The sequence below is a fragment of the Notolepis coatsorum genome (genome assembly GCF_963971535.1).
Source record: "Notolepis coatsorum genome assembly, chromosome: 15".
Classification (NCBI taxonomy): Eukaryota; Metazoa; Chordata; class Actinopteri; order Aulopiformes; family Paralepididae; genus Notolepis; species Notolepis coatsorum.
Window position 1 is genome coordinate 86,047,022 of NC_140179.1, and position 21,604 is coordinate 86,068,625.

At 48.4% G+C, this 21,604-nt stretch overlaps 1 protein-coding gene across 1 annotated transcript in view; it reads left to right on the plus strand.

The window, feature by feature from the left end:
- The window catches only part of LOC311242128 (nuclear protein MDM1-like), a gene marked incomplete at both ends in the record, with an annotated part of 67,483 nt that overhangs the window by 21,085 nt on the left and 24,794 nt on the right, over nucleotides 1-21,604 (plus strand). The window contains 5 exons of the mRNA XM_084331082.1: nucleotides 995-1,084; nucleotides 4,593-4,861; nucleotides 14,619-14,701; nucleotides 15,394-15,449; nucleotides 15,865-16,447. Coding sequence (XP_084187208.1) covers nucleotides 995-1,084; nucleotides 4,593-4,861; nucleotides 14,619-14,701; nucleotides 15,394-15,449; nucleotides 15,865-16,447 — 1,081 coding nt within the window. The remainder of the gene's footprint in view (nucleotides 1-994; nucleotides 1,085-4,592; nucleotides 4,862-14,618; nucleotides 14,702-15,393; nucleotides 15,450-15,864; nucleotides 16,448-21,604) is intronic.

Below are 21,604 nucleotides of genomic sequence, written 5' to 3' on the forward strand. Positions count from 1 at the left end.
GTGAATTTTGCTAAAGTCGTTCACGTAGCTCGCCTGGGTTATATAATAGGTATATAATTAGGGATGTCCGATATTATCGGCCGATATCGGCATTAAAATGTGATATCGGAAAATATCGGTATCGGTTTTCAATATTTTATTTTAATTTTTTTTAACATTTCTATAGAAATGATGTCCGATATTATTGGCCTACCGATATTATCGGCCGAAATCGGCATTAAAATGTGATATCGGTTGATATCGGTATCGGAAATTAAGAGTTTGACAATATCGGTATATCGGTATCTGTAAAAAAGCCAATATCGAGCATCCCTATATATAATGGGTATTATGTTTCGAGACCGTGGTCAAGCGTGCCTTACGTTTCCATCCTGCTCCGAGCAACGTACCCTTTCGTCGTCTCTTCGTTCGCGACTCTGTCCGGTCCCGGGTTCTCCAATGGGGCCACACCAGCCGGTTTGCCTGCCACCCCGGCGTCCACCGCACCTTCTCCTTCCTGGCTCGTCGGTTCTGGTGGCCCACCATGAGGAACGGCGTCAGGGAGTTCGTGTTGGCCTGCACGGTCTGCGCCCGCAGCAAGGCCTCTCACCAAGCACCCGCCGGCCTGCTGCAGCCACTTCCCATTCTGAGCCGCCCTTGGTCCCATGTGGCGTTGGACTTCGTCTCTGGCCTTCCACCCTCCCAGGGAAACACAGTCATTCTAACAGTGGTGGATCGTTTCAGCGAGGGGGTCCATCTCGTGGCCCTTCCCAAGCTTCCATCTGCTTCCGAGACAGCGGACCTCCTGACGAGCCACGTGTTCCGCCTCCATGGGTTTCCCCAGGACGTCGTCTCGGACCGGGGGCCCCAGTTCACTTCCCAGGTATGGCAGGCTTTTTGTAAGGGATTGGGGGCCACTGTTAGCCTTTCCTCTGGTTATCACCCACAGACTAACGGGCAGACGGAGAGAATGAACCAGAGCGTGAAATCTGCTCTCCGGTGTGTTGCCGCCAAGAAGCCTGCATCCTGGAGCCGGTTTCTCCCCTGGGTCGAGTACGCCATCAACTCCCTGGTCAGCTCCACCACCGGTCTCTCGCCGTTCGAGGTATCTCTGGGCTACCAACCCCCTCTCTTCACAGTGCAGGAGTCGGAAGTGGCAGTTCCCTCCGTGCAGATTCATCTCGACCGGTGTCGTCGTGTCTGGGAGATCACCAGGACTGCGCTGCTCCAGTCGGGGAGCTAACCGACGCCGGATCCCTGCGCCGACTTACCAACCAGGGCAGAGGGTGTGGCTATCCTCCAAGGATCTCCGGCTTCAATCCACCGCCAAGAAGCTGAACCCCCGGTTCGTCGGCCCTTTCGAGATCCGGAAGGTGCTCAGTCCCACGGCCGTGAGTCTCAAGCGTCCAGCCTCCATGCGAATTCATCCTGTGTTTCATGTGTAAAACCTGTCTCTCTCAGTCCCCTGATGCCTCCTGCCCCAGATCCGCCTCCTCCCGAGATGGTGGATGGACACCCCCAGTGGAAGGTTCGCCGGCTCATGGACATCCGACGCCGAGGACGTGGGTTCCAGTATCTGGTGGACTGGGAGGGATATGGTCCCGAGGAACGGAGCTGGGTCCACGCCAGCTCATCATGGACCCCGCCCTGATCACCGACTTCCATCGTTCCCATCCAGACAATCCGAGGCCGGGCAGGTCGCCAGGTGGCTCCCGTGGAGCGGGAGGTACTGTGAGGGCTGGCCTAGCACTGCGCGCCTCTCAGTGCCAATTACCATCATGCACCTGAGAGGAGTTTCCAATCAGCACCTGGGGAGGACTCTTATACTCGGTTTGCAGAACATTCAGTGTCGGGTCGTTTTGTCACCACGTACTCTACTGCTGTTCCCTCTTGTGTTCCTCCAGTGTGAGATGTTTCGCGTCTCCGCCGTCCCTGGGAAGTTGTTGGTGTTTTCTCTCTCTGCCTCCGTGGACCCGTGCCTCGTTTTCCACTTCGACCTTGCTCCTGGTGAGTCTTTTGGAAGACTATTTTTCTATGAACTGATATCCTTGTTTTTGTCCTGGACTCACTGCCTTCGTCCGTTTTTGTCTGTTTCCTTTAACACTGAAGAATTGTTGATTTGTTTTGTTTCTGGACTCTGCCTCGTAATTTCAACGTTTTGGGACTAATGACATTCTCCGTTTCTTATTCCTCTGCGAGTGGGATAGCATAGAGCTGCAGAGCCGCAGAGTCAACCTTGCTAGAGGCAGAGCTGCAGAGCCGCAGAGTCAACTCTGCTAAGGGGAGTGCTGCAGAGCCGCAGAGTCAACTCTGCTAAGGGCAGTGCTGCAGAGCCGCAGAGTCCTACTTGGCTAAAGGACATTCCCCTCAAATGGATTAACATTATTGTTGCACATTTCTGTTTTGTGAAAATAAATACGCCCTTCGTTTTTGGCTAACTCTGAACTACCTGTCTGTGTCGTGCTGTTGGGGTTGCTAACAAACCATAACAGATTGACTCATTTGTCCACTGGTGCGATGCCAACTTCTTGGAATTAAACATAGAAAAAAACCAAGGAGTTGGTCATCAACTTCAGTAGGAGGAAGGTGAATGTCTCTCCTGTCATCATTAGGGGGCAGGAGGTTGAAATAGTCCAGTCCTATAGATACCTTGGCATTCACCTGGACGGTAAGCTGGACTGGAAGCAGAACACAGATTCTGTGTTTAAAAAAGCCCAACTTCGTTCTTTCGACATCAGCAGGTCACTTCTCTATGTATTCTACCAAGGTATCCTGGCTAGTGTCCTGTTTAATGCTGTTCTCTGCTGGGGGGGGCAGCATCACTGTTTCGGACAAAAAACATATAAATAAAATCATTAAAAAGGCTGGCTCAGTGATTGGCCTTCCTCCTGATTCCCTGGGCCCAGGGAACTTGTAATCCCTATTGATTGAAGATTTTAATTAACAGATTGCGGAATGGGTACAGTACAGTACAGCTCAATACACACAATTGTTAAAGGGATGCAGACCAGAGAAAGATTTTCGTCTTGTTTACATCGGGGTCCCCCATTTTCAATTCATAATGAGTTGAAATTAATGAATCCAAATCTGATCTGATCAGATAGGGATTAAAGGTTTTGAACTCCTGGGCCCAGGAGATCACCATAGCCAAGCCAACCAGGACTAAACTGAACACCATTTTATCTTTTGTAGGCCACCCACTGTTTAGTATTTTCGATGCTCTGCAAAGCTCATTTAGTAACAGATTGTTGATGCCTCAATGCTCAAAAAGATTTTTACGAACACCGATAGCACTGTGATAAGAGGCTCTCCTATTGTGTTGTGTATCCTGTAGTGTATTGTATCATATAACTGTGTCTTTCATGTTTGTATATGTGTATTCGCTCTGGTGGCAAACCATGTTTCCCCTCTGGGATTAAGAAATAAACCATACCATACCAAGTTATCAAATGCGAGTGAAACGCGCACTGTCGAGTCCTGGCTCTAGGCAGAATCATGAATAGTGGTTTAAGAGAAGTTATTTATATTCTGAAACATGATTCATTGCGCACTAGTTAGATTACACGTTACGCATGTTATGACTTTGAACGTCTGCCAAAAGGCATACAAGTAACAATATGATGTGTCGATCATGAATATGCAAATCGACTACATTTCATGGTCAACTAATCGTGACAGCCCAAGAGACAAGTAAGTGACGAGGAGAGATATAGAGAGAAGAGGACATTTTTGTCTGTGTGTTTGTCTATGTTTGGAAGGAGATCCCCGCTGTGTGCCCGACCCTTCGATAGTCTGAGAACCCGATTTGGTATCGACCCCTGCTTGCCCGACTTCTCTTCTCCCGAATCAGCCCCCGCCCGTATGAGAACCGATCCCCGTGTACCGACCCCCGCTACCGTACAACGGCGATTCTCTTGGATAACGGACTGGCTGACGGTTACACTAACCTCTTACTCCCCACTAAACAACACACCTTCTGCCGTGTGTATTTTATTAATTCCAATCTGGTGACAGCTCAATACACCCCTGGGCCCTGAGTCTGTCACAGTATGTATGCATGTGTGTGTGTGTGTGTGTGTGTGTGTGTGTGTGTGTGTGTGTGTGTCTGTGTGTGTGTCTGTGTCTGTGTCTGTGTGTATATTTATCTGTCGGTCCCTTCTATATGTCTGACTGTCTCTGTCTGTCTCTCTATCTATCTGTCTGTAGGTGAGTCAGTGTGGTGACAGAAACCCACCTTGGTACCTTGAGGTAACTGTGTGTGTGGGGGGTGGTCATCTGTTCCATGTGTAAGCATCAGTAATAGGGCAATTCCATGCAAATAGTAGTAGTAGTAGTAATAGTAGTATACTATCAGTAGTAGTAATAGTAGTAGTATGGTGTAGGTATGTTGATATTTATTTTGTTTAAATATAGCCTATAATCCTATAGCCTACTAGTTATGTCTCCCGTTGTATTGGTTTGCCCTCTTGTGGACATAATGCGCAACAATAGATATTCAAATGGTGCGAACCAATGTGTTTCTTTAGAAGGAATATTCAAATGTAATTTTTGGCCAATTTTGACAGCCCTAAATAGCAGTAATAGTAATACTATATAATGTATATTATTTACAGATGAAAGAACTCAGACAGAAGGCTTTATCATATCGAACCAGAGGCTGGGGAACCCACTTCTCCAGACTGCATCTCAACCAGCTGCTGTCGGAACACAACAGTCTCTGGGAGCCATCTGTCTCCACTACAGACAGGACAACTGACACAACCACTGACCCGGCTACTGACCCCTGCTCTCCCTGCGTGACCCCTGACCCTGCTGCTGAACTCGAGCTAGAGGAGAGCGCTAACAGCAGCAGCTTCTACATCCAGGCCCTGGACCTAGCCAGGTAGGGCGCAGAACTAAACACAATATAATATAATAGAATAGAACTGAACAGAACTCAACAGAACTCAAGACAATAGAACTGAACAGAACTAAATAGAATAGAACTGAACAGAACTGAACACAATATAATAGAACTGAACAGAAATAATCACAATAGAACTGAACACAATAGAATATAACTGAACACAATATAATGAAACTGAACACAATATAACAGAATAGAATACAACAGAACAGGATACAATACAACAGAATGGAATAGAACAGATCAGAATATAATCCAGTAGCAGTAGTAATATTAGTTATAATACTGTATTATTTACAGGTGAACAGAACCCTAACCCTGACACTAACACTGCAGACACTAACTGTAACTGAGGGGTACAATTCCCTGACTGTATTGAGAGTATGGTATTATTAAACCACTACTTAGTTATGTACTTTAATTACTGGCCATACAGTACATGAATATATATGGTGAACACCCACACAAGAATACGGCAATGACACATAAAGTTCTATTTAGAGGGTATTTATTATTATCAGAGCAAGCAACGTTAGATTACAGATTGAGAATTATACTCGCGCTTGTAAGGCGAAGAACACACGTAAAGTAGGTCAAGAGCGTAAGTCAATGAGAATAGTAAGATGGGTCTAAACTGACGCCACCTGTAGCATAGCAATTACATAAGGCACACTAGTACCAGCTGGAGACACTGGGGGGTTCCCTCCGGGTGTAAGCCGGCAGGGTAGAGGAATGTTCGGATGCAAAGTCTGGGTCAACGAGGAATAACGAGGTTCCAGATACAGGAACCAGTGCAGTACTCCAGCAGTCACGGTACCAAAGCAATATAATCCAACCAGAAAAGGTTCTGCAGTCGCCGGTGTAGGTTCTCCGATGTACATATCCAACGGTTCTCGTCTAGGACTCCTCGGGTGGGGGCACGAGTTTAGGCCGCCCAGCCTGGATAAGTGCACTAGCTATATACACGACGAACCGGTGGTAATGCTGGCCACTGAAGAACGGTAGCCGCACGATACACTATAAATGATAGACTATTACTTCACATTAGAATAAGTCGAACTCAACGGTACTGCGTTAAACTCTGACACTTTAGCAATCTATTCGCACGCGGTTCTCAAGGCTCTATTCAGGGGCAAAGTTGCCCACTTCACTACACGTTGTCTCGTGGTGAAGGCATCAACGTTTTAGTGCTAAGTAATGAACGAATTGCTGCTGTTTCCACCTGCGCCGTATTTATACGTAAGGTGAATTATCTAGAGCCAACCTCAGTTCTGTCTCGTATTACTGCGCAAACCTGGACATGTTGAGACATGCCTTGGCGTTGCCTTTGAACTTGCCATTGGGGGTATGGTCGTTGGCGCCTAGGGGTCGCTGTCCAATAGGAGAACGAATATTATGGCCTGGTTTGTACCCAGGTAAAGGGATATTCCGTGTATATATACAAAGAATATACAAGGGATATCAAACGATATACAAATATTATACAAGGGATCTCAAGCAATAAATATATATATTCGGTTTAATCTGACCCTTTGTAACAGCCGCCTCCTAATTAGTCCGCACCTAATTAGATAAAGCAAAGACAGATTAATCGTCTTGTCAACTACTCAATGTCCGTTGTGGGGAGTAGGGCAATTTATAAAGTCAGTGGGTCATGATCGTCATCAGGGGAGTCAGGGAGCCTTGGCAACTCTATCAGCCTCGCCACAAGTCGGGTGTATGTCCGTCCCTGGACAAGAACTTCTGCCGCTCTGACCTTTCCGTCGGCACCAGTGATCACTTTGCTTACGCGGCCGGCCGGCCACATAGCTCGGGGTAGTGACTGGTCCACGATCATGACGACTGTGTCCTCCGTCAAGTTGTCTCTATTTTTTACCCATTTCTGGCGGGTTTGTAGAGACGGTAGGTAGTGGAGGAGGAAACTGTTCCAAAACTTGTCAGCCAATACTTGACTGTACCTCCACATTCTTCGGCCGTTCGCTTCTTCGGGTCTGTACACCGTCTGTGGGAGCGCGGGGTCCAGCCGCCCCATCAAGAGAGTGTTGGGGGTGACTGGGTCGACATCAGCTACATCACTTGAGACGTAACCGAGGGGCTTTGAGTTCAATACTCCCTCGATCTCTGTGAGGACTGTCGTGAGGACTTCTTCAGCCACGGTCTGGGCCCCAAGCACGGCGTACAGGGCTGTCTTTATTGAACGTACTTCTCGTTCCCAGGTTCCCCCGAAGTGAGGGGCGTTCGGGGGGTTAAACTGGAAGTCAATCTGAGAGGGAGTGAGGTGGGTCTTAAGTTCTGGGCCCATAGCTTGGAAGCTCTCTCTCAGCTCTCTTTCTCCGCCTTTGAAGTTTGTCCCGTGATCAGACAATAATATAGACGGTTTTCCCTTTCGCGCTGTGAATCTCCGGAAGGCCATGAGGAATGAGTCCGTTCTCATGGTCGGAAGGAGTTCTATGTGTATTGCTCGGGTGGTCATGCATTTGAATACAATGCCCCACCTCTTCTCCGTCCCTCTTCCTTTCTTCACGTACAGCGGGCCGAAGCAGTCCATGCCGGTGGAGTGAAAGGGCTTGTCGCCAAGTCGGAGGCGACAGGGAGGCAGGTCAGCCATCCTGGGTATACTGGGCTGTGCTCGCCACTTGCGACAGTCTAGACAGGTCCGCTGGAAGCGTCGTACTGCTTCTCTTCCATTCAGTATCCAATAGCGACGTCGGATCTCAGCGAAGACTCTCTCTGCCCCAGCGTGGTGCACATCCTCGTCGTATTTCTTTATGATGAGCTCGGTGACCTTGTGTCGGCTGTTGAGGACTATAGGGAACTTGACGTCATCCGTTAAGTCCGGGGCTCGTCTCAGACGACCACCCACTCTGATGAGGTCATGGGCGTCACGCTCAGGAGCCAGGTGGAGCAGTCTGCTGTCTGACGGGACTGGCTTTGATCCCTGCAGACAGTCTAGCTCCTCGGGGAACGAGTCTCTTTGGGCTCGCTGTAGCAGAAGGAGTTCTGCTTCTTCGTAGTTAGCGGCGTTAATGTCAGTAGTGGAGGGAACCTCAGGGTGGTGCCACAGGAATGTCTCCAACTGCGCACTCTCAAGGGTGGGGCAGTCGTCTATGTTAGGGTCGGTGGGGACTGGTGTGTGCGTCAACCCACAGAACATAGATTTCTTCATCTCTGCCTCCTCTTGACTAGCCTCCCGTGGGGTGGGGTTAGGCCACTCTTCTTCCGGGAGCTTGAGGAACTCGGGACCGTCACTGTAGATATTGTGACGTGTGAGGTCATCTAGGGACATCCCCCGTGTGATGACATCTGCTGGGTTCTGTTTCGTGTCCACGTACCTCCAGCATGCTGATTCTGTTAAGTCTTGGATCTCTGTGATTCTGACTCCCACGAAGACCTTGTATCTACACGAATCGGACTGGATCCATGTGAGTACGGTCATGGAGTCTGACCACAGGATTGTTCTTTGCACCGGGATGGTGAGTTCACGTTGGATTAACGTGGCGAGTTGCGCGCCTACCAGGGCTGCGCAGAGCTCTAGACGCGGGATCGATTGTTGCTTGCGGGGGGCTATCCTTGAGCGAGCCAGGATGAAGGCTGTGTGTATTTCTCCTCCCTCCTCTCGGGCCCGCAAGTAGGCCACCGAGCCGTAGGCTACTTCTGAGGCGTCGCTGAAGACGTGCAGGTCCATCTGGCACGTCTCCAGCCGCACTGTGGGTGGGAAGTAGCTGCGGCGTATGTTCACATTTGGGAGCGAGTTGAGTTCTTTTTCCCACTCTCTCCAGGTGGAAGCGAGGTGGTCGGGTATGGGGTCGTCCCAGCCCTGTTCCTTGTCCCACAACTCTCGTACAATCATTTTTGCCCTGGTGGTGTAAGGTAGGATACATCCCAACGGGTCATATTGTCTGGCGAGTGTTCTGTATACACTCCGTCTGGTGGTCGGTAGAGAAGTCGACCTTCCCTGCTCCGTGGTCAGGGGTGTGTATCTGTAATGGAGCGAGTCTGTTTTGAAGTGCCAGACTAGTCCTAATGTCATTTCTTGGGCTTCCCCTGGGATGGTCGCCATCCAGGTCTCGCTGCTTGCTGCCTTGTTCTCTGGGGAGAGGCTGCGAAGTACTTGAGGGTCGCTGCTGGCCCACTGCCGGAGATCAAAGCCGCCTTTGATCAGGGAGGCGCGGAGCTTGAGTAGGAGGGCTTCGGCTTCTTCTGGCGTCGAGACGCTTTGCAGACAGTTGTCCACGTAGAAACTCCTCTCTACACTTTGTCTGACCTCCTCGTCAGCTGCTGGGTCCTCTGCGACATGTTTTTGCAGTGCGAACGTAGCACAGCATGGGCTGCATGTGGTTCCGAAAGGGAGGACCTCCCATTGGTAGATGGATGGTTGCTCATCCCCGATCCTCTCTCTCCATAAGAACCGCAGCAGGGGCTTGTCCTCTTCCACTAGTCGCACCTGCAGGAACATCCCTTTGATGTCGCCACTGATGGCCACCTTGTCTTGGCGGAAACGTAGCAACACGCCTAGTAGAGAGGGGCCGAGTGTTGGGCCGGGCAAGAGTTCTTTATTCAGATTCTGTAGTCCGATCTGGTAGCTGCAGTTGAACACAATACGATCCTTGCCGTTGTGGTGGACCTTGTGGTGGGGCACGTACCATGATTCGGTCGTCTGATCGGCCTCTTGAATGTCAATTTTCTTTATGTGTCCCGCTGTGATTAGCTTGTCAATCTCAGCGCAGTACACAGTGGCTTGAGTGGGGTCTTTGGCTAGACGCCGCTCGGTGTTCAGTAGATATCGCTCCGTCGCTTCTTTTGAGGCGTGGAAGGTGGGCATACCCTCTCGCCTCAAGAGTGGAGTTGCGTATCTCATCACTCCATTGACCTCGACTCTCTTTGTCCTCTGCTCGAGGAGGGTTATGGCATAAGTGTCTTCCTTTGATCGAACGAGTTTCTTTTCATTCTTAAAGGGCATTGCGTCTAATGTCCATAGCCTCTCGACGTGCTGTAAGAGGGTGGTGTCTTCTTCTTTTATTCTTGAGTGGAGGCAACGAGTGGCTGCTGGTCGGTTGGGAGACCTGGAGAGGGGGCCTTGTAGTGTCCATCCTAGGCGGGTCTCGACTGCTGCTGGACAGCCTCTGGGCCCGATGTGGACCCGGTCCGTTGGGACGATGAGGTGTGCGTGGTCGGATCCTATGAGCAGGGTCGGGGTGGCGCCGTCGATGAGCGGTATAGGTAGTTGACGTAGGTGCACGTATTTTTCCATCAGCTTGGGGATGGGGTAGGTGTACTGTGACAGGCCTATGTCTTGGCTGGTGAAGGCGTTAGTAATCCTATACTGCTTCTCGGGCTGCCCGACTGCTGCGATCGTGAAGGAGACATTTTCACCCTTTATGGTCTTCAGGTCTCTTCTTATAGTACGGATTGTCATTGTTTCTTCGCTCCCCCGCATACCCAGCCGGGCTGCAGCGGATGCGAGGAGGAGAGTCTTTTCTGACCCATCGTCCAGGACGGCGTAAGTGTCCATGACCTTGTCCTCGTAGCTTAATATCACTCGGACCACTTTCAAGAGCACTCGGGAGCTCCCGCTGCTGGCGGGGTCGATATACATGACGTTCACTCTCGAGCTACTTGGGGGTGCGAGTTTCTTCTTGTTGCTGTCATGCAAGACATCCAAGTGGGCGCCGTCACTGCATTTCTTCTTTAAACGGCACTCGGCTGCCATATGGCTGCGCGCGCAGCGGAAGCAGCGGCGGTTGGCTTTGATCCACTGACTCACCTCGTCAGCGGTCATCTTCTTGAAAGTGTCACATTGAGACAGCCAATGTTCTTTCTCACAGTACTGGCATACAATCTTCCACTTCTCTTTCGTCGAGGGGGTGTTGTGGTTCTTGTGCTGCGGTACTGATTCGGCTTGGTGCATAACGGTCACCGACCGGCGGTTATCATTAGATCTCCGAGGTCCATCTCTTGGGCTTGGTCCACTCCACACGAACGTATCCAGTCGTAGGCTGCTGACTTCTCTCGCGAGGAAGTCGGCCAGGTCTAGGAGGGATGGCTCGGGACCGTCGGGATCACGGTGGTCTCTCTGCCGCCGAAAGCGCTCTTGGCGGGCTGGAGGGAGCTTCTCTAGTATTCGTTCTACATTAGAGTTAGCATATAGTTCATTTCTCCCTTTTTCCTTTTGGGACCCCAGCATCCCTACCAGGGATTGTACCTTGATAGAGAGGTCATCCAATGCTCTATTGTCTTTGGCTGGGGGGAGACGGTCTATATTTCTTATTTCTTGTATCACGTAGTCCCATATGCGTCCATAACGCTGGTCGAGGGCCACTAGAGCCGCGGAGTATGGGGTGCTTGAGTTGGAATATGCCAGCGCTATATTATGCGCTCTGGGCACCTTGAGATGCTTGAGGAGGATGGCATATTTGTACGACTCATCAGGGACGTCGGACATCATAGTCTCTAAGCACATCCGTAATTCCGTGTACTGTGCTCTGTCCTCGTGCGTAAAGTCTGGGAACGTCGGTGTGCCAAGGTACGATGCCATGGATGGCTGGCACATCGGTGAGCGTTGGGGAAGAGGCCTCCTGGGCGAGTCTCCCCGTACGTGTTGTCGTGGGCTGGTACTTGGTGAGTACCAGAGGCCGGGTACCCAGGTGCTGTTCCTCGGTGCTGACTGTGCGTCAAACTCACCCGTGAGTTGAGTCGGGGGTTTGTAGCGCAGTGACTCGGGGGTGAAGTCTGGGCTGTACTGGGCCTCCTGGTCCTGAGTACGTTGCTGCTGGTGGGCTTGACCTTCCTCCTCTTCCTCTTCCTCTTCTAGGTCTTCTAGGTCTTGAAGTCTTCTATTCAGTCTCTCGGCGGCGTAGGCCGATTCTTCCCGGTTGCTGGGTCTCGTATGGACCGGTCGGGGAGGGGGTTCGGAGACGTAGATAGGATCCTTCTGTTGGCCGGGTTCCGGGTCACTTGGTCGGGTAGGGGAAGGTGCCCTAGACCCTTGTCGTGATGATGTCCTGGAGCTCCGTGCGGAGAGAGGGGGTGTCGCCCTGGCAATCAATTGTTCTATTATCTGCGCCTGCAGCCGGTCGCGCTATGCTTCGCGCTGGGCGTGGGCTGCGTCGCGCTCTGCTTCGCGCTGGGCATGGGCTGCGTCGCGCTGTGCATTGGCGGCGGCGCGCTGTGCATCGGCGCGGTCTCTTTCAATGTTCTCTTCCGTCTGGAGGCGTCTGGTCTCCAGTCGTATGCGGTCGTCTTCACTCCTTTGTTGCGCCTGGAAGCGCTCTCGCTGGGTTGCAGAGTGTTCGCGTTCACTAAGGGCTTGCGCTTGGAGTTGCGCGTGAAGGCGCTCTCGTTGGTCTGCAGATTGTTCGCGCTCGCTCGTCTGTTGAGCCTGAAGGCGTTCTCTTTCCATGGTAGAGTGTTCGCGCTCACTTAGTTGTTGCGCCCGGAGGCACTCTTGTTCCATGGAAGAATGTTCGCGCTCACTAAGCGTCTGTGCTTGGAGTCGATCGCGTTCAGTGGAGGCTGCCAGGGTGGCGATGAATGCCTGCGCCAGCATCTGGTCCGCTTCGCTGGGGGATGACACTGACGGAGGTGATCGGCTTCTGACAGTGCTCGTTGGAGATCTGTTCTCTTGGCGCGCCCCGAGGTCCATCTCCTGGGCGCGATTCTCTTCTGGTTGTGTGTCGGGTTCTGTCCCTGGAGCGCTTTCTTTATCCTGGAGCTCTCCGGGGATTATACCGTTGACGTTGTCTGGGGGTATAGTCATGTCATGTCCCCCCTGGTCCCCCCCGTGAGCTTGGTCAGTTTCGTTAGAACCCACTAGGGTCTCTACTGGCAGGGTCGCCTGGTCGGTAGGATTTGACATGCTTTGACTATCCGCTTTATCCGCATTTAACGTCTGTTTAAAGCTAGGTATTAGACTGACAGCGTATTCCTCTAGATAGGGAGGTGGCTGACGTCTGCGCTGCGGGCGTTCTAGCTTGGGAGAGCCGCTTGGGGAGTGTTCACCGCTGGCCATGGTTAATATCAATATTATATTAGATATTACACTGATACCCTCCGGCTCCTAGGACCAATTGTAACTGAGGGGTACAATTCCCTGACTGTATTGAGAGTATGGTATTATTAAACCACTACTTAGTTATGTACTTTAATTACTGGCCATACAGTACATGAATATATATGGTGAACACCCACACAAGAATACGGCAATGACACATAAAGTTCTATTTAGAGGGCATTTATTATTATCAGAGCAAGCAACGTTAGGTTACAGATTGAGAATTATACTCGCGCTTGTAAGGCGAAGAACACACGTAAAGTAGGTCAAGAGCGTAAGTCAATGAGAATAGTAAGATGGGTCTAAACTGACGCCACCTGTAGCATAGCAATTACATAAGGCACACTAGTACCAGCTGGAGACACTGGGGGGTTCCCTCCGGGTGTAAGCCGGCAGGGTAGAGGAATGTTCGGATGCAAAGTCTGGGTCAACGAGGAATAACGAGGTTCCAGATACAGGAACCAGTGCAGTACTCCCTTGATCGGTAGACAAAGCAACAGCTATAATCCAGTATGCTCGACAGCATGGATGAAAGCTAGCCAGCCTCCTCCTAGAGGCGGGCTCGAGGGATGCTCCTCACGGGGGGTAGATCCCACACGATAGTGGGGTAGACGGTTCTCTGCTCCAGCAGTCACGGTACCAAAGCAATATAATCCAACCAGAAAAGGTTCTGCAGTCGCCGGTGTAGGTTCTCCGATGTACATATCCAACGGTTCTCGTCTAGGACTCCTCGGGTGGGGGCACGAGTTTAGGCCGCCCAGCCTGGATAAGTGCACTAGCTATATACACGACGAACCGGTGGTAATGCTGGTCACTGAAGAACGGTAGCCGCACGATACACTATAAATGATAGACTATTACTTCACATTAGAATAAGTCGAACTCAACGGTACTGCGTTAAACTCTGACACTTTAGCAATCTATTCGCACGCGGTTCTCAAGGCTCTATTCAGGGGCAAAGTTGCCCACTTCACTACACGTTGTCTCGTGGTGAAGGCATCAACGTTTTAGTGCTAAGTAATGAACGAATTGCTGCTGTTTCCACCTGCGCCGTATTTATACGTAAGGTGAATTATCTAGAGCCAACCTCAGTTCTGTCTCGTATTACTGCGCAAACCTGGACATGTTGAGACATGCCTTGGCGTTGCCTTTGAACTTGCCATTGGGGGTATGGTCGTTGGCGCCTAGGGGTCGCTGTCCAATAGGAGAACGAATATTATGGTCTGGTTTGTACCCAGGTAAAGGGATATTCCGTGTATATATACAAAGAATATACAAGGGATATCAAACGATATACAAATATTATACAAGGGATCTCAAGCAATAAATATATATATTCGGTTTAATCTGACCCTTTGTAACACTAACCATAACAGTTACTGAACATAAACATCACAACACAAGTTACACAACAGACACTAATATAACAGTTACTGAACATAAATATCACAACACAACAGACTCAAAGACTCTCTGTTATATCTGATGTTCAGAGTTGCTCTACACACACACACACACACACGCACACGCACACACACCCATGACCTATAATGCACAATAACACACAATAATAACACACACGTACTAACACACACACATAGTAACACACAAACACACAATAATAACACACTAACCCACAATGATAACACACACACACTAACACTGTAATGTGTGTGCTTGCAGAGACGAGGGGAGGTTGCCAACGCCCACCTTGAAGACACTCCCAGTTCAGAGAACTCACCACGACCGCACCACCCCCACTACTGGTACGTACGTACACACACACACACACACACACACACACACACACACACACACACACACACACACACACACACACACACACACACACACACACACACACACACACACACACACACACACCCAGGACTGTGTCCTCCTCCTCTACTCCCTGTACACCCAGGACTGTGTCCTGAGCCTCCTCCTCTACTCCCTGTACACCCAGGACTGTGTCCTCCTCCTCTACTCCCTGTACACCCAGGACTGTGTCCTCCTCCTCTACTCCCTGTACACCCAGGACTGTGTCCTCCTCCTCTACTCCCTGTACACCCAGGACTGTGTCCTCCTCCTCTACTCCCTGTACACCCAGGACTGTGTCCTGAGCCTCCTCCTCTACTCCCTGTACACCCAGGACTGTGTCCTCCTCCTCTACTCCCTGTACACCCAGGACTGTGTCCTGAGCCCCCTCCTCTACTCCCTGTACACCCAGGACTGTGTCCTGAGCCCCCTCCTCTACTCCCTGTACACCCAGGACTGTGTCCTCCTCCTCTACTCCCTGTACACCCAGGACTGTGTCCTCCTCCTCTACTCCCTGTACACCCAGGACTGTGTCCTCCTCCTCTACTCCCTGTGCACCCAGGACTGTGTCCTGAGCCTCCTCCTCTACTCCCTGTACACCCAGGACTGTGTCCTCCTCCTCTACTCCCTGTGCACCCAGGACTGTGTAGTTCCACACATAGCTCCAACATGGGGATTAAGTTTGTCGATGACAAGGTGAGAGTGCAGCTGTCAAAAGCGCTTTTCCAAGATGGCGGCGTAACGACGCACATGAGAGTAGCTCCGTGAGAAATTAAGTTTTACTACAGCCCATTTGACTTGGCTCGAACTGAAAGTATTATTTTATGTTCTCTGACTAAACAGACGACACTATCAGACATTTGGTATGCCTAAAAAACCAGCAACAACCAGCAACAAGATATATGCAACAAGATATATGCGAAAGACAGAACTTGAAGAGTTAGAGGAAACGGGCTCGAGTACAGGCGACAAGATGGCGGACGCCGCGGAACCAACAGAGCTGACGCCAGCGATAATGAAAGAGCTGATTACCTCTACAATTCGTGCCGAGGTAGCTTCCCTCCGTACAGAATTCCTGGCCGAGCTCCGTACCTCCCTCTCGGTCCTCCAGGCCTCGATATCCACACAGACGCAGAAAATACAGCACGTGGAGACTTCATTGGCGGATATGGACGAGAGGTTGTCCACAGTAGAGACACTGTGTGCATCCACAGTGGAGACACTGTGTGAATCCTTAAGCGAAAACACTAACCTACGACTCAAAATTGATGACCTCGAAAACCGTTCACGCAGGCAGAACGTAAAAATAATTGGAATCCCTGAAGGAATCGAGGGGCAGAACTCTATTACATTCATGTCCGCCTTTTTCGTGGAGCTGTTCGGTGAAGAGGCCTTCGACAAGCCGGTAGTCCTAGACCGCGCACATCGCCTAATGGCAGCCAAAACGCACCAGAAGGCCCCTCCTAGAGGCATGATGGTACGGTTCCATTATTCCCAGACGAAGGAGCTGGTCATGCGGCTCTCGCGTGAGCGGGGACGGCTAACATTCAGGGGCTCCACGGTACACATTTTCCCCGATCTTTCTGCGGATCTATCCAGACGCCGAGGGGCATACAAAGACATCAAGAACCTGCTCCGCGAGGCCAACATCAGATACGGCTTGCTTTACCCGGCTAAGCTGCGCCTGACATTCGGTGGGGAAGGCTACACATTTGACTCTCCAGAGCTGGCAGCCGATTTCTACAAGGAAAAAATCATGCCTACACTAAAAGACTAATAACGCTTGGATATGATACACATCAGTTTTTTCCCTCATACCTCCGGCCGAAGTGGATCTGAAGGATCATTCTGACTGACCGGTAACGTTCTTCACGGTCCTAGCAACTAGCTAGACCGTTGTTATTATTATTATTAGTACTATTATTATTATGATTTATTTTACTTGCATCTGTCTACTATCAGGTGAGCCACTACTTTTCGTATTTTTTTTTTTTTCGTACTGGGATTACCTAGGAGGTAATGGAACACTATCCAAAAAACAATCCGTTATTATTCATATTATATACTAGGGGTGGACGGTATAAACGGTATACGGTATAAACGGTATGAATTTGCTCTACGGTATGGATTTTGACTATACCGTGTAACCGGTAGGGCAGCTCTAAAATAGCAATGACGTCATGTAACCACAGCGCGACTATTTCACTCGCATTTGCCCCTAAAAATAGATAGAATTAGTCATAGATAATAGATATGTGCGAACTGGAAAAAGTTATTTAGGAGGCTTCGCGCAGTGGACGTGCCAGCCCCTACCGCACGCATGTAAACACGGGTCTAGTAGTCTAGTGGGACGGGAATGAATGAATGAATGAGAACTTTATTTAACAGATTGCAGAATGGGTACAATACAGTACGGCTCAATACATACAATTGTTAAGGGGATGCAGACCTGAGAAAGACGTTTGTCTTGTTTCCATCAGGGTCCCCCATTTTCAATTCATATAGTAACGTATAGACACGGGAAGACGGCGGCGTCTCCCTGAGCTAACGTTAGCTTAGCTACCGTTACAAAATGACCCAGTCAACTATTCACTTTTAGTTTAATACATGATGAGGCATTGTCTAACCGAACGGTATCTAGTCGGCCAGCTACCGATAGCTCCTGACATCAACAAACGCTCCACAAAGTCTAGTAGAGAGACGTGTATGCTACCTGTTAGCTCACGTTAGCGCAAGCTAGTTCACTGTTCAAAACGAAATGTCCCATTGAACTAAATAATTCACTGAGGCGTTGTATTAACGTTATATATCCGGCTAGCAGTAGCTACAGATAGCTCCTGATATCAATGTCTTATAACACTGATTCGATGCGTATTCGAGCTGAGGGCTTGCTGAGCACAGTTAAGTAACGTTATGCCAATAGGGTCCAGGTGCAGCGCCGGAGAATCCTGGCCGTAGCTCTGCTCGAGGCTACTCGAGTATGGGTCCAGGTGCAGCTCCAGAGAATCCTGGCCGTAGCTGGAGGCTACTAGAGTACACACAGACAGTGGAGCTTGTTGCGTGGTGGCGATGTCTCGCAGATAATACAAGTACAAGTCTAATTATATAATATATATATTTTATAAAAAAAAATTTAAAATTATATAAAATAATTTTTTTTTAATCAAAAACGATGATACCGTGATATATACCGTTACCGTCTATGCTTCAAATTATACCGTGATATAAATTTTAGACCATACCGTCCACCCCTATTATATACCATACTGTTGACGATAAATCCTGCTTACACTAAAGGACTAACAACATTTGGATATGATACACACCAGTGGACTCAGGGTTTTTTCCCCTTACACCCCCGGCTGAAGTGGATTTGAACATTTTGGCTGACTGATAACGATCCTTACGGTCCTAGCAACTAGCTAGACCGTTATTATTATTATTACTACTATTATCATTATGATTTCTTATTCGCATTCATCTACTATCAGGGGGGCCACCACTTTTCGTAATTTTTTGCATTGAGATTATCTGGGAGGTAATGGAAGACTATATAATCTGTTATTGCTCCTATTTATAATTACATAATGTTGAAGAAATTGATGTGGGTAACAACACGGTATGATTGTCGCTATGCAATTGCTGTGTACATCGGCCAACCTGCTCGTTATAACCGGCCGACTAGTCTTAATTTACTAAAGCTCATTTGTTACTACTATTTTTATTACGTAGAATACAAGCCGAATGTGAACCTGCCGGTGAATGTCGCCTATTTTTTTTTATTATTTTTGTATTTATTTTTCTTCCGGGTCACTGCCGGGTTTGTTCGATTACGTCACTTACTATAGACTGTTGGCTAACTCGGTTCACTGTGAATTCATTGTTACTATTATTATTACTTGCTAAAGCCAACTTATTATTATTATTCTTTCGTTAAATACAAGCTGACTGTCATCCCGCTGGCGATTAACATGTATATTCATCTTCATCCGGGTCACTGGTGGCTGACTTGATGACGTCACTTACCACAGCTAGCCGCCTGGCTATTGCTAAACTTTCAGTCTCAGTCTACGTTGGGTACAAGCTGACTGTTTACTCGCCCATATCCCACACTGGTGATATCGTATTATTTAGTATCATTACATTATATGCGCCGAATTGGCTGCAGGCTTGCGATTTATCTTTGTCATACTTATTCAAGTTAACCATAGCAACATACGTGGTGTGTGAGTGCGTGTGGGTATGTGTGTGTCAGGGCGGTGATCAATTGGCCCCCGCCCCTGTGTGTGTGTGTGTGTGTGTGTGTGTGGGTGTGTGTGTTAGTTATATGGAAAAGGCAGGTTTGGTGCCACTATGCACCTTTATAAAACAACATACCCCATGGCCCAAACATTTGGTGTAGAACTCTAACCAAAGAGAGATATCTTACATTCTACTGCTCTAAATAGGCAGTACCTGTCTCTCGAGGGGGTGGACTACAATGAGATTCCAAACAGGGGTTTAGGTGTATACATTGTTAGAAACCTGCCTTATCCAACCAAGCTAGTTACATAATTATATATGGCCACGTGTCGAGCAATTATTTATTTATTCATTATTTTTTCTTTCTTCCCTTTTTTTCTTTTCTTTTTTGGTTCTTGCCATGTGTAATTAAGAATTACAGTTCTCACAGGGTGCTCGTTTAGAGCACAGGGTGCACAAGGTTAGCTGTAATGCTAGGCACAGTCAGTGTTACTATGGCTGTGAGTAGTCACGCCCCACGGGGACGTGAGAGGGCGTTTTATGTTTGTTTGTTTTTCATTGCTAATATTAACAGTGAATATCTTTGTCTATTTTTGTTTATTGTTTTTTGTTTCTATTCTTATGACTTTTTTTCATCTTTAATTATAAGCACCCTGGACCACCACTTTGCCATCTCAAATGTCATGAATATTTTTTCACTTTCTTATGCCAGTGTTTAATCCTAATAGGGGGTCAGGGGGCAATACTAACATAATTAGTTGGAATGTGAAGGGTGTAAATAACCCCTTGAAACGTACTAGGATCCTTACTCACTTACAGCAGCTTGGGGTTGGCATCGCTTTTCTGCAAGAAACTCACCTTCGGCGAGTAGATCACCGTCGAATACACAGAGCTTGGGTAGGTCAAGTGTTCCACTCTGGTTTTCAGAGCAAAGCCAGAGGAACAGCCATTCTGATCAACAAAAACACACCATTTACTCCATCTGATGTGATCTCTGACCCTAATGGCAGATTCATTATAGTTTCAGGAACTCTCTATTCCACAAAGGTAGTCCTAGTCAACGTATATGCTCCAAATTTTGGTGACACGCATTTCATCAATAAACTTATCTCTTCACTCCCCGACCTGAACTCTAACCAACTGATTATGGGAGGTGACTTTAATTGTGCTCTTAACCCAGCCTTAGATCGATCATCATCTAATCCAGCTCCACAATCTCAGACTGCTAGAGCCATAGTGTCCTTCCTGAAGCAATACGGTATTTCAGATGTCTGGCGCTTCCTTCATCCCACCGCCAAACAGTACTCTTTCTTTTCACCAGTTCATCATACATATTCTCGAATTGATTATTTGTTTATTGACAACACATTTCTATCTCAAGTGCGTTCCTGCTCTTACGATAGCATTGTTATTTCAGACCATGCAGCAATAATCTTAGAGCTAGCCTTCCCGGACAAATGTCCATCATTCAGGCCGTGGAAACTTAATCCACTATTGCTATCTGAGGACTCATTTTCATCGTTCCTGTCCACTAAGATCAAATTTTTTATTGAGGTAAATTCTACCCCTGGCATGCCTATGTCCATCATTTGGGAAGCTCTTAAAGCTTTTCTCCGTGGAGAAATTATTTCTAATTGTGCTCGACGTAATAAACTGCACAACAGCAGACGCACTGAACTTTCAGACCAAATTATTAAATTGGATTATTCATACGCAGTCTCTCCGACACCTGCACTTTATAATGAAAGAGTGACCCTACAGACGGAATTTAATCTCCTTTCCACCAGTCATGCTGAGCAGCTTCTACTCAAATCACGGCAGTCCTTTTTTGAATTCGGTGATAAACCTAGTAAAGTGCTGTCACTACAGCTAAAACACCGCACCGCTCAGAACTTGATCACGCAAATTAACTCTGCCACTGGAGAGATCTATACGGACCCATTGGAAATAAATGGTCAATTCAAAACATTTTATTCTTCACTATATACCTCTGATTCCCCCAAAGACCCCTCTCTCATGAATAGTTTCTTCGCAAATTTGGATATACCAGTCATAGACAATGATTCAATGACTCTTTTGGAAGAGCCCATTAGCGCTGATGAAATCCAACAGGCTTTAACTATGATGCAGAGTGGGAAAAGCCCAGGCCCAGACGGGTTCCCAGTGGAATTTAAAAAAAAATATTCCACCCAGTTATGTCCCATTATGGCTTCAATGTTTGAGGAATCTTTTCAATCCTGCTCGCTTCCTCCGACTCTCTATCAAGCCTCAATATCCCTGCTTTTAAAAAAAGATAAGGGCCCGAAAGACTGTGGCTCATATCGTCCTATTTCTCTCCTTAACAATGAAGCAAAGATCTTGGCAAAGGTACTCGCTCGACGACTGGAATCCGTTATACCAAGTATTATCCATCCAGACCAGTCTGGCTTTGTGAAGGATAGAATGGCTTTTTTCAACCTGCGGCGCCTTATGAATATAATTTACTCATCCACCGAGTCTCCCGTTGCAGAGGTCGTTGTTGCGCTAGACGCAGAGAAGGCCTTTGACCGGGTTGAATGGGACTATTTATTCTATACTCTGCAGAAATTCGGTTTCGGCGAGAAATTTGT